This window comes from Saccoglossus kowalevskii, chromosome 16 (genome assembly GCF_978046115.1).
Source record: "Saccoglossus kowalevskii chromosome 16, keSacKowa6.1, whole genome shotgun sequence".
Lineage (NCBI taxonomy): Eukaryota > Metazoa > Hemichordata > Enteropneusta > Harrimaniidae > Saccoglossus > Saccoglossus kowalevskii.
In genome coordinates this window covers 21,000,376-21,014,349 of record NC_140656.1, presented here as the reverse complement: position 1 = coordinate 21,014,349, position 13,974 = coordinate 21,000,376, and the positions used below count along the sequence as shown (strand labels likewise).

At 37.3% G+C, this 13,974-nt stretch overlaps 1 protein-coding gene across 4 annotated transcripts in view; it reads right to left on the bottom strand.

Moving 5' to 3' along the window:
* Positions 1-13,974, bottom strand: part of LOC100370809 (chromatin remodeling protein domino-like) — a 46,736-nt gene that overhangs the window by 28,476 nt on the left and 4,286 nt on the right. For 2 of the 4 annotated variants that reach the window (XM_085491207.1, XM_085491209.1), the window contains exons 4-22: positions 13,529-13,624; positions 13,078-13,266; positions 12,493-12,815; positions 11,558-11,743; positions 11,327-11,467; positions 10,771-10,975; positions 10,257-10,471; positions 9,819-9,876; positions 9,342-9,431; positions 8,866-8,988; positions 8,534-8,643; positions 8,095-8,193; positions 7,512-7,686; positions 4,729-4,865; positions 3,851-4,213; positions 2,566-2,702; positions 2,034-2,220; positions 719-1,064; positions 233-544 (exon numbers count right to left, since the gene is read on the bottom strand). In XM_085491207.1, coding sequence (XP_085347333.1) covers positions 233-544; positions 719-1,064; positions 2,034-2,220; positions 2,566-2,702; positions 3,851-4,213; positions 4,729-4,865; positions 7,512-7,686; positions 8,095-8,193; positions 8,534-8,643; positions 8,866-8,988; positions 9,342-9,431; positions 9,819-9,876; positions 10,257-10,471; positions 10,771-10,975; positions 11,327-11,467; positions 11,558-11,743; positions 12,493-12,815; positions 13,078-13,266; positions 13,529-13,624 — 3,492 coding nt within the window. The remainder of the gene's footprint in view (positions 1-232; positions 545-718; positions 1,065-2,033; positions 2,221-2,565; positions 2,703-3,850; positions 4,214-4,728; positions 4,866-7,511; positions 7,687-8,094; positions 8,194-8,533; positions 8,644-8,865; positions 8,989-9,341; positions 9,432-9,818; positions 9,877-10,256; positions 10,472-10,770; positions 10,976-11,326; positions 11,468-11,557; positions 11,744-12,492; positions 12,816-13,077; positions 13,267-13,528; positions 13,625-13,974) is intronic. The other 2 variants (XM_085491208.1, XM_085491210.1) reach the window with 2 other exon arrangements.

Here is a 13,974-nt window from a genome sequence, read left to right as displayed (position 1 = left end):
CAATTACATCTCACTGCTTAAGATACGCAATTAGCCTATACGATCCCGCAGGGTACCGTGTAGAGGCCTATAGGTCGAAGACACTGGACCGTGCGATTCGAACGATGATGGTGCATGATCTACCAAATTTTCAAAAAATAAATGTGTGCAGGATTTGTACCGTGGACTGATTTTCACTATACCATCTCTAAATTTACACATGAAACAGATCTTTAACAACCCAGCCACTCACCTTGAGGTAATTGTCTCAGCTGTCCTGGTGGCACAGCTAGCCTCGCACCTTGCTGTCCAATCTGCACAGTGATCGGTTGTGAAGTGACAAGCTGCGATCTAATACTAGAAGTAGCAGTTCCTGAAGACTGGACAACTAGTTTTCCAGGCTGTACCATAGTAGCAGGCACAGTGTAACCAGGTAACTGTTGTGGTTGTGTTGTTGTTATTGCTGCACTGACTGTACTCGCAGGTTGAGATACCTGCAGATCAGTTACTTGTACTTGTCCAATATTGGACATGCTGGTAGTGATTCCTTGAGGTATTGAAATGGCTTAAGTAAAAAAAGAAGAAAAAAGATAACGCATTAAATCTAACAAAAGCAGGAGACAATTACATAATAGTCCCCAGAGAAGTTTTATGAATTTCACCAACTCACAAAGTTTGTAAGCCTCTCAACTGGAAGGCTGATTGCAAGTTTTGTAGAGAAGACAATCACTAAACCTACCTGGTGTTGATAACACAGCAATAGGTGGTGTTGCGGGTGACCTTGGTACCACCTGTACAGGTGCTGGTGAAGACCTTGGAACTGGTGATGCTCTCGCCTGACTCACAGGCGATGGGATGGGAACAAACGGGGATGTCCTCCCTTCTTTTGGGGAGGGCGAACATGTAAATAGTCTACCAGGTTTGATTTTCATCTTTGGCGGCCGGGGTGGTGGATCTGGCAATGAATCTATTTCTTCTATCAGGGGCCTGGGAGTTTGTAGTTTCCTTATTCGATGGGCTGCAAATGCTGGCAGTGTAAGTTCCAGGTCGGCGAGACAAAGATTGATTGATCTCAAATCAATATGCTATGGTAAAGAAACAAGCATGATAAGAACAATTGTTTTAGTTGATAATTTAGTACTAGTATATTCAAGCCTGATAAAATCAGTCTCAAATGATGAATGCTAGTTCAAGGCCCGATTATTTTTTTTACCTCTGATGCATCCTGAACATGTCATTGCAGTTGAATTTTATTTTTTCCCCCCCAACTTTTAGCATTTGTGTTGTTTCTATTGCTAAAAAAAAAAGGGGGTGGGTACCACTTGATATTCACATTGAGTGAAATGTATTAAGTGGTACACCCACCTTCAGCATGCGGTCATTTTGCTTTATCAGGTACATGACATACTGATCACCAGACACAGATAACCCATGTCAACAGTGTGAAGTCGCATACTGCCGACTGTAAATATTTTTTTACTATTATACATGGTGCCTGAAGGTTGTCCAGAGCTTCCAAGTTAATATACAGTCTGATAACTATGGATTGTGGCTACAAAAAGTTCTTATGGCAAGCTCATGTGTGTATTTTCGGAATTATTATTTAGTCTTTGAAAAATCTTTTGAAATTAATAACAATCCTAGCGAATTGGAACAAGCAGAATCACCACACAGCGCAGGCCTCAATAATTTATGTTGTCATTTTAGCAAAAGCTCCACTATCATCATTCTATTCTGTCGTGTAGAAATACGCACGTGATAAATTACATAATCTTGTAAAATATCATGTATAAAATAAGCAACTAATAAATCTGTATCAAGTCTGGTGGCCAGGTAGCACAATACAAGCACCCAGAGGATAGGACCAGAATATTACTGTATGAGGTTTTTAGCACAACTGACAACATGGATATATTAGTCTCAGTAGTGACTCTAGCCCCAAATTATTATGCATTTCTACATGCCTATTCAGTACTACCAGTAAAATTAGTGTGGTTAACAACACAATTAATAAACTGACATGGCATAGGCAAGGTTAAATCTTGACGACTTGCCTTAAATGGATTATATTCCATTGCAGTCAACAGCAACGAGGCAGTGTAGAAGCAGATGCCTTCCATGTAAAAAGGTGAAATAATTGGTCTTGATTCAAACAAATCGGGGTGGTTGCACACTTTACGGAGTTGCATTAAGATGTTGATGACACTCATAAAATGGCCTGAAGCAAGAGTTTCTTTCGTCCTGAAATACAATTTTCAAACATTAATGAATATGTTGATTGAAATGGCAATATCACTAAATACAGAATACTCTAACCTGGAAGGTTCTGTGTAAAAATGTATCAAGTCTGGTGGCCAGGTAGCACGATACAAGCACCCAGAGGATAGGACCAGAATATTAATTTTTGAGGTTTTTAGCACCACTGACAACATGGATATATTAGTCGCAGTAGTGACTCTAGCCTCAAATTACATTTGTCTTGTACAATATTCATGTGAACAATGCTGTCCCACTTTTCAGGTTGCCTGCTAATAAATACACTTCGTGCAACTTGTGAAGCCTGGGTAGCAATGAAATAAAACTTACTTTGCACGAGACATGAAATCGTCATAAAGATATCTTTGTCTCTTTGACAAACGACACTTTAGAACATGTTCATATTTGGATGGCATTTGAGTTTCCACTTCCTTCTTTATTCGACGAAGGAGAAAAGGACGTAGCACCTGATACAATCAAGAAATGATATTATTGAATATGCTAGAAATGTATAGATGGATGTATACTGAAAATGATAACATAAAAGTAATGTCCAACAACCTCAATTTCAGTAAGCATACAAAATTAAATTAGGTTTCGATTCTACAGCTGAACACCTTTTACACGATTAACTGAACATGATATTCTTCGTCTGTGTGTGTGTGCGTGTGTGGTACCAACGTTGTGACAATTTCAATTTTACTTTACAACAGACTTGTGATGACAGCACCTACTTTGTGACGACCTTCACTATTTACATAATTTATATTAATATTCAATCAAATTTAAGTCAAGTTTGCATAGCTTAGATTTAGTAAAGGGGGAAGGTATCATTCAATTTAATTTAATATATTTGTCCCATACCTACCCTCTTTACTAAACCTAAGCTCCACAAACATTTCTATGTTAAGTCACATGAAGGAGTGCACACGTCTATATCTACATATACACACACACACATTATATACATATATATATATACATACCTATACCTATATATATATATATATACCTATATATACCTTTTACATATTCTACAAGCGACTGCTTGCATACCCAACGGCGTACATTTTCTCTTATAGTGCAAATATTTCTGTTCCACTCATTTCACGCGATTATAATACCCAATAACACATCTCCTGCTTCTGTGAACAAGTCACAATTTGAAGCAGAAAATGCAACCACTGCCTGTGTCTATTTACACGGAAACAAGACAACTCCGAAGAGAGATCAGAATGTCTATACTATACAATCCAATCTACACACATTGATTTGATACTCCACTGCTCTGGAATGAGCATGCAGCTCTGATATATAAAGAATAAACAAGATGAAAGCAATCTGAGCGAATGCATCTGTTCATTGTATCAAGTCCGGGTGGCCAGGCAGCAATGAAACAAGCACCCAGAGGATAGGACCAGAATATTAATGTATGAGGTTTTTAGCACCACTGACAACATGGGTATATTAGTCGCAGTAGTGACTCTAGCCTCAATGTGATTAACTAAGACGACCCTGAACAGATAATTCCTCAGGCTTTAAAACTTGTTGGCAAGATTACTTGTCTGTCATCTTTAAAGTTGTACCAAATCTTTTTTGAAAAAAGCAATCTTACCTTGTGTAATCTCTTGATGAGGTTTTCATTGTATTCCTGACTGCCTTCAATCATTCCCGACAATGGGTTTGAAAACCATTCTCGAAATTCACGATGCGACTGGAACACATGTGGCATGAGAAAATGCATTAAGGACCAAAGTTCCATCAGATTGTTTTGCAAAGGAGTTCCCGTTAGCAAAAGACGTCTCTGACTATTGAAATTCAGAAGAGTCTGCCACCTTTGTGATTTAAAGTTCTTGATGTTTTGAGCTTCGTCCAGGACAAGGTACTTCCATTTCTTTCGCCTGAAGGACTGGTGGTCTTGCAATACTAACTTGTAAGAAGTGATACACACGTGGAATGCATTGGTTTTGGTCCAACCCTACAATGAAATAATACAAGACTTTCAATCACTAATATTTACCAGGATGTACAAATATGGAATTTGTCTGAAATGCTTTAAACCACTATTTTGCATCAGGATGATACAACAATCTCTAACAGACTATTTTTATGACTTCCATCTTGTGTTATGGGTGAAATGTCTGATGTTGTACTTGAATTATTTTAAAAGGTATCTTGCAACACCTTAATTCAGGTATGTATAATGCATGCATAATAACTAGCTAAAAATGTATCAAGTCCGGGTGGCCAGGCAGCAACGTAACAAGCACCCAGAGGATAGGACCAGAATATTAATGTACGAGGTTTTTAGCACCACTGACAACATGGATATATTTGTCGCAGTAGTGACTCTAGCCTCAATATTTGTTTTTTTTGGGGCTATTCTTACCATTGGCCACTATGTATAACAGACCTAAAGTTTTCAATTCCTTTCATCATTTGATTGATATTTAATTTGCAGTAATAAAGTCAGCGACATACATACATACATACCTGCCGTTTTTGTTTTCGCTCTTTCTGATTGCCATAGTAGGTTAAAATTTTAAATCCAGGGCACCATTTCTTGAATTCCATTTCCCAGTTCAGCATTACACTGGTGGGTACAACTATCAAATGAGGGCCCCAGTTACCTACACGAAGTGATGACACAAGACATTGTATTCAATAGGATACAAGATGGCAGTCATTTAATAAATCACGCTTTCACTGAAAGGCAGTTACTTGACTGGCTAGTTGTTCACTTTCCACATGGAAGGTTAACTTTACATTTTTCTAAACTCTACATTCAACAACCCATTCTTTTTTTGCCAATTCTCATGAGGTGGAAGGCATCAGAATGTAGGTGACCAGTTTGAAATCTATATACCTCTGTATACAAAAATGTTTCCAAAACATACAAACACATCACCATTTAATGTATGAAGCGTAAGCAAGAGCCACTGCCATGGAAAGGCCGAGACCCAAAGTAACTTCAATTCTTCTCACAATGTGAGAATTGCAACAAACTAACTTAAGAGGAATTCAACAAAATGGTTATGCAAAGATAAACTAAGAGAAAACCATAGGATCCTAGCACATACAAGAATTTGATGATGTATTCAGATATCTATGTACCGTAAAAACCCTCAAATAAGAGCCACTTTGTAACACTTTCATTTCTGGGTGGTGCTTATTTGAGGTAACATGTTGACAACTTTGTAGCCAGTGGCTCTTAAACCAGGGTGATCAAACTTTTTCATTGTGAAATGGGGAAGGGATAGGCAAACACACACACAACCAAAACAGACAAATAATTATTAATGATGTATCATTGCAATTAATTTATTCTGTAAAAATACTGTTATGGGAATAATAAATGTCAAATACATAAGAACGGCTGCTCGCCGACCGTGCTGCTTAGCGTACACGACGATTCGACGTTTCACCGACAATGTGTAGCGATGCTTGAAGTCATGTTTCACTGACAATGCGTAGCGATGCCTGAAGTCGGATTTGGTAGCATTCTCAGAGTCTGACCCACACTTGTAATTCCGTTGTACAATTGTTTACCAAGTCTGGTATGGCAAACTCCAATTTTTTTTTTCTTGAAAACTGGGAATAACTTGCGTGGCTGTGGCTGGCGTGGTGGTTGATTTGGTGACGATATAAAATAGTTTCGATAGAATTTATTTGACCAGCAGCGACAGGAGCATGGAACGAATGAAAAAAATTATGCCCAATCATTTGTATTTATGGCAAAAACAATAAAGAAAAACACGTTTTTCTACAGATTTTTACAGCTTGGGTACTTGGGCATTGTTTTAATTGCGCTAGACGTCTGAAAGTACAGCCTTGGTTTATACATTTCCTGTTTCATAATCAAGCCAGCTTATAATGATATGTTAATGATATTCACGTACTTCACTGTCCAGGCAAACGGGGTCAAACTATAGCCCCACCCCTATATAACCAAATACAAAACGATACCGAGAAAGTAACAATTACATGTATTAAAAATAATTTCCTGTGACCAATCGGTGAGACTAAATCATTTACGAAAGCCCAGGCCTGTTACAAGGCATTTTCTAATTGGTACAAGTCCAGATTATTTTCAATTCTCACAAATAGCTAATTTAAATATTTGGGTCAGGCGGGTCACGTCGACTTCACTTTGCTGTAAGACAAGTTGATCGCGCAAAGTTTGTGGAACTAATCCATTCGACTTTGATTATTTTCGGCAAGAGAGTCCTCTCCAAACTAATGCCAGTTATTTTGTCACTGCCCTGAACATTTTGTCTCGAATCACCCCAAAACGAACGTCTCAAATGAAATGCCAAAAATAACCCAAAATCACGATCAGCGAGAGTGGGCTGCGTAATCATTACATTCTCACAGTCGGAACTAAGTCACGATCCCTCAAACGTTGCCAGGACCGGATTAACACCTCTGTTTCCCCCCACGCTAACCAAATTTCTCCCACGCTTTTGTTTTCTATTGACTTCCTGTTCCGGTCCGTCTGTGAGAAAGTATTTTCGATACCTCCGATTTTCCGATAAAGGCGTTCTAAAATCGTGACACATTTTTACTTGGTTATAAAGACAACATTGGCAATGGATATCTCAACGTGTCCTTCGGTGTTTCGGCAAAAAATATAGTTACTACTAAATAGTTTGTGAATTGGTCGATTGTGTGTCAGAAATTTAAAATAGACAAGTTGACAGTCACATTCACGCTCTCAGTGTATTTCTTTCGTCTGTCATTCTTCCGTTCTCAATTATACTGGACATCAGGCAAGCTATGGGGATAATGTTTATTTGTCTCACACCTTCTGTGGGGCAATAAACAATGCAGGGTGGAAGTGAGGCACGACAAGCTTGTGTCTGCCTGATTGTAAACAACCGGGTGGCTGGCGCTTACTTCTGGTTTCTTATTGACAAAACCACTCAACTCTTGGTGGCTCTTAATGGAGGGTCAAATGTAACAAATTTTCACTGAGTGGCTCTTAATTGAGGGTGGCGCTTATTTGCGGATTTTTACGGTAATAAAAGATCTGGATCTGATGATGTACTTTCATCATATCTTCTTTATACCAACATTACCAGCAAAGTTCACACTTTCAGGACATTTATGATTCTCAAAACGCCTTCAAACAATGTTATTTTTTGCACAGATGTACACAAGATAAATGGTCATCCCATCACTGGCATTATTTACGTGGTGAGTTTTTGTGAAGAAAAAAAATCAAAGAATTTTGAACATACTGGGATACACACTACATGAATGAAAGGCAGTCTTACCTTGTTCAGCAAGGTGTGCAAATAACGCTATCGTCTGTATAGTTTTACCTAGACCCATTTCATCTGCGAGGATCCCATTGAGTTTACTGCAATGCATAGTTACTAGCCAGTCTAAGCCTATGTGTTGATATTCACGTAATTTATGTCGCAGCAAGAAAGGCACAGGAGTTTTGACCTAGAATGATAAAGGAGAGGAGAATGAATGAACCATAATTCTATTCTCTACAATACTCCACAAAAAATACCAAAGGAAAGCAACTGGTAAATTGAGGACAAACTTATTACAGAAACTAAACTGGCACATGGCATTTCCACATCATCCCTATATAGAGAAATTTCAAAAATTTAGCAAATGACCATTTAATATTAGAAATTCTTTCCAAAATCAAATACAACACTTGTTAATTTGCAGCTGTCTAGAATTGCTTGCACAGATGGTCAAATTCAATATTTTCTTTAAAACATTTGTTATGTTTATAAATAAGCAGTCACAGGTACTGTCTGTTTTAATAAGACAAGCACAAAGGCAAGCAGACAAATTACACTGATTGAAAATACAGAAACAATTTCATTATTGTCTTACCTGAGTAGTAGATAATGTATAACCTGTAGGTTGGATGCTTTGAGCAGCAGCGGCTATATCTGTAATTTCTTTATTAGGACCTTTCCCATCTTGCTCACCCTATAAATAAAGTTATATATCAGCTGTGGGAAAACAAACTTGAAAACAAACATGATTATCTCTCAAATTTGTCTGCAATTTGAGCCACAGAATGTTTTGAGCAATCATGCTTTTAATAAATTCAATTTGTCTCCTTTGACAGGATCCATGCAGAAAGATCAAGTCTATCCCATGGGTTTTAAAAAGGAACATTAATCTCTCCTCTTTGATGACTGCCGTGATGAAAACTTTCATAATTTCACACGGCGGTGTAAGAGGAAATAAACTGGATGGAATAAGATGTGTTTAGCGACAATGGCATTTGAATAATAAAATGCTAATCCCGAGACGATGCAGCTACCTTTTTCTCAACTGGCTCATCATTTTCCTTATCCGGATTAATAAGGTATTCCATTCCAATATCAACCAGTTCTTCTTCCTCATCACTTCCTTCTTCACTTTCGGATTCTGCTGAGAAATAGCGAGTGCTAAATCCATGATCGATGCAAAATAAAATTTAACCTGAACAAGCATTTACTACGAAGTACAGCACATCTAAATCATGTCTGCACAATAATACATTGTAATACAAATAATCTATAAGGCTTATTCAGATAATGGAAATTCATCATTTTTAATGTATGGCTTGATATTTAAAAAATTCCTTAATAGTAGTAATTTAATATCACGTACCTTCTGATTCACTTTCTTCTGTCTCATCTGTCTCCAAATCATCCTCACTCATCTGTGGATATTCAAAATCCTCATCATATGCAGCAGCATACTTCTTCAGTAAATCTTCCATTGATAGTTCACCTAGTGAATAAATGGATGAAAACCATTTTTTAGTGTCAGTAAAACAAAGTTTCATTAAGGAATGCAAATGTTCTAAAAGCACTGAAATCAGTACAGTTTAGTATTTACAAACATTTTTTCAAATTTGTTATATTAAAATTAAGCATACATGCATGAGTAATTTTATAATAAAAAATGTATCAAGTCTGGTGGCCAGGTAGCACGATACAAGCACCCAGAGGATAGGACCAGAATATTATTGTATGAGGTTTTTAGCACCACTGACAACATGGATATATTAGTCGCAGTAGTGACTCTAGCCTCAAATTATTTAATGTGACAATTCTTCATGATTGGTGGAAATGTTAACTCACTTTCTTTAGCTAGATCATTGAGTTCTTCATCATGGTTAACTTGACTCTCCACTTTTTCCTGTTCTTCTATGGTTTCTTCTTCATCAAATACTGTTTGAAAAAAATTCAAAAACCATCTCATGAATTCATTATTTCAAAGATTATGCTCATACAAGCATCCCAAAATCATGCACAACTTCTATGCCACAGATTTGTCTAGATCACACAGAATTCACACGAGTAACATGACAGTTTTGACATTTCAAATCTTATAACGCTAGAGCAGTAAGAGGTTGCACATTTGCACAAAATTTGGCTTCCTCGCGTTATAAAAAAAATTGGTAGTCATTATGGAACAACTATACATTTACACAGACAAAAAACATTTAGTAGATACACTGGCACAAGGTGTCAAAACTATCTACAGTACGAAGCAAGCGCCTCCCGATGGCTAATACAGCCGATGTGTATAAAATTATGAATGAAAGAAGTACATACCTTGATCATCACCCTCTCCATCAGAAGGTACAAATTCTTCATCATTCTTTTCTTCATCCTAAAGAAATACAGATTTACTTGTTGTATTCAATGATATTCTGATTTTACCAGCCCCAGACCTGCCAGATTGACTGATTAGAGTCTCAAGTGATGCAGAAGTTTCAAAGCGCATTTTTTCTTGTTCCAAGACTTTTGATGTCGATATAAACTTGCTTCAAAGTTAAAAGAAATGGTGGTTGAGAAAGAAAGTCAACCACTCCTGTTGTCACGAATAGATGGCACTACACTGACTAAGAATTTCAATTATGTTGCTATATTAAGTGTTGAATTATTTTTAACACACGGGTCACCAAAAATTACTGCTATATGATGTAGAGATGCACTGTGTTAAATACATTATGAGTGAAAGCTTTTTTTTGCCAACAAATATACACCCACCTTTTCATCAATTTCGTCATCACTACCCTTGATACTAGCAGGTTTTTCCAGTATTTCAGGCGGCAGAGTATTAATCAGTTCTTCAATGGGAACTTCACTTTCTTCTTGCAACATCCTGATTTCATGACTTTTATCTTCGTTTTCATCTTGCTGTTCCTCTACATCAATGGTTTCCTCATCATCAGTCTCTTCATGTGCAGGTTCAAAATCTGCATCTGTTAGGGAAGGGTTGAATGATATTTAAATGATCATGATAAACTTTTGTTTATAGATCTGAAATTGCTGCAATAGTTAGAATGCTCTAGTATTCTGTCTAAGACTCAAAAGCGAGACATTGCCTTTCTCTTGAAAAAAAAATTTTGGTTAATTGACGCACGTAAAATGTTTCATAGCATCAGCTAACACAAACAATTTGTAGGTGATGTGATGCAGCAATCTTTAACTCTGCAGAAAACTGTACATTCCCTGGTGTATTTGGTTAGTCATTTTACAAATAACAGACCCATGGTCTTACCATCTACGCCAAAATCGCTGACAGATCTTGATGGACTTGTACCAACAGAACCGGGCACTGAAGATCCTTGAAGTGAACCCTGAGTAAGACCTTCAGTGAGCCATGAAGAATATTTCTCAGTCTGACCAACTATAAAATTAAGATGTAGATCCAGAGCTTTCCGCCTCTTCTCTTCTAGCCTCGACTGTTGTTTATATTGCACGACCTACACACAAGAGAATTATCAAGTTGAGTATTACAACTTTTGAATATTTTTTAATTACATTTGTTCTGACCACAGCAAAGTTCAAATGTTTACTGTAAACACTAATTGTAGCATGAATTCAGTAGAGCAACAATTACAATACATTTGCTCCCCTGTTTGTACCTGCAATCGCTGTGCTAGTTCCATTTTAATTTTACCACGGTTGCAAGTAGAATGTTTCAGATGCTGTATTACATTTGAACATGGTTTTGAGTGATTTAAATTAATTTACATGTGTCAGAATTATGTTTGAAATGAAGTTGGTGTGATGTGAAACATGATGAGCATTAGAAAAATTTCAACCATAGTTACTTTTTCAATATTTGACCAGAATTGTCTAACTTCTTTAGCAATAGTACTTGCTATTCTCTTCAACTTCTGCCCTTCTTCTCGTTCAGCTCTGTCTTCCTTCAATTTTTTCTCCTGGAAAAATTTCACAACTGCTCGAGCCACCTGCAAAACAACATTCAGGGTAATAAACACCGTTTGAGAAATATGTACATAAATGAAATTTAACCTGAAATTCAAAAGAAACAAATTCACCTTTTTACAACCAGCCTTTTTCCATTTTCTTTCTTGTAAGAAATCACCAGCTAACCACTGCATTTCTTCTAGCAAGAAATCCCAATGTGTCTTGCACCTCGGTGGTTCTTGTACTCTTGGTAATCTCCGTGCTGACCATAGACCTTCTTTCCTAAGCTGGGCTATTCTCTGCATTACCTGTGCTTCCTACAGACGAAACAAATATTCTATAATCTTAACATAAAACAGACAAGATAATACTGTACTGTTTTTGTACACAACTTTGCAGTAGTTCAGTATTATTACGGTACTACTATACATATTGCCTACTTGTACTACTAGCAAAAGGCAACAGCTCCCTATTTTATCAGAAACCAATTTAGTTATGATTATTTGTGTTTGGTAACAGTATCTATTTCATTGCATTCTATATTATTGCAGAGTCAGATATAAACAAAAGAAGGTTTTCCATATGACACATTTTTCAGAGAAGATATAAAAATTGTAACAGATGCCTTAAAGCATTAATGGCAGGGATTGCGTTAATTCTATATTTTGCTTCCCGGACTCTATTGAAGAGGGACCCAGTTTTTCAGGCAAGTTGGGATCCAATCTCTAATAAAGTTATTTAGGGTCAAATTTCAATTTCTTAAAATTTTGTAAGTGGGACTAGTCTTGCCGAGACACTAGCGCAAACCCTGAATTGTATTTGTTATCACCACCAGATTTATGATTATACATCCTCTATCAGTATACAGTATTTGCTCTATTGAAGCACATATCCACACAAAAACGCCTTTGATTTCGCACACATTACTAATAGAAAGAATACAATATCTTCAAAGTTACAGCAACAAACATCTAATATACAAGTAGAGGAAATTGTAAATAATACCATTTTGATATTATTGCTTCAAAAAATAATTTTGAAAGAAATATCTAACAAATATACATACCTGCTTTGCTCGTTCCACAATCTCTTCTTGTGACCCAATGGTATAGTCGTATACAGCCGAGATTGAGTGCTGCCTTGTAAGAAATCTCTGGTGTGAAGTGGGAGAAAGTGGAGACTTGGGCATCTTAGCAAGAGAAAGCGCAGTTGGAGACACCCCAGGCATGCTGGATGGTGCAGTTGATACCATTAAAGGTGTATTGACACTGGTGGTTGTTGCAGTTGCAGCACTTGCTGCAGCAACAGTTGTGGTTGTAGTTGCTGTAGGAACAGATGAAGTCAAAGCTTCTGTCAGTGGCGGAGCCGATACAGCCGTTGCTGGTGGTTCTACAAAAAACAAAGGATATAAGGATTCTTAATTTCAATTTTAGTATTTGGAAATGAGTGCCTAATATCAACATGGCTGAGAAGTGCATACTCATAATTACCGAGCCATATGATAGAAGGCAGGGGCTAGACATGCTAAGGGTGGTCCTGTAGCCTCAGACAAGTAAAATGGCTATTCAAACAACTGAGAAGAAACTTGCTTGCTTTAACTGACTTACCATGCAAGTTTAAATATCAAGTCCTTTAAGAGTTTAAGACTTACCTGTCAGTGCTTTGACCAACTGTTGCATTGGTGGTTGTTGGTGGTGGTAGTTTGAAGATACAGTTGAGACCGTAGCACCAACCGAGACTTGAGGTGATGGCGGCGGTGCATGAAGTGGGGCAGAATTTTGCACTGGAAGACCTACCAACTGACCAGCAATGGGAGGCGTCTGTGGAACTTGTGCCACTGCTGTAAACAAAGTAAAGTCCAAAGATATAAAACATTCAACTTGTTCACATACAATAACGACCCTGAACAACTTGGATGGTGTTAGAATCCACAAACATGTGTCATCACTGTGGCAGCAATTCAAATCACTGAACTGGAAATCAGTTAGAAAATGCTGAAGCACAGGTTCAAAGCTTTGTCCCTGATGGTTAGAACCGAGAAAAACTTTTTTTTCAAGACAAGAAGAAGCACTAACTACAATGTAACACTGAATTGCACTTACATGGTATTGGTGATACCATGCCTGGCTGAAGGGTTACATTTGGCTGAGGACCAGTCGGAAAAACTAGACCACCCTGTGCCTTGTTGGCATCCAAAGCTGAATGAAGAAAGACGACAGGAAAATTACTTTGATGGATGGAGATAATAAGTAGTTATGTCATAAAATGAAGTATGTTGTTAATAATCTTTGAGTGGAGGATAAGGTCACACTGCAGTGGAAAATGAAATGACTAGATATTATATACTAGAATATATAAACAAATCATAAAAACACAAAGTTGTAATGATATACAAGAAATACAAGAAACCGTTAGTTGTTATCAAACCCACACAAAGTGATACTGGCATCACTAGGAAAATTACAAATGATGGAGAATTCTCTACATGATTAATGTGGTACATAAATATATAACGTGCAAGATGGTAGAATGATGTGGCAAACAAGTA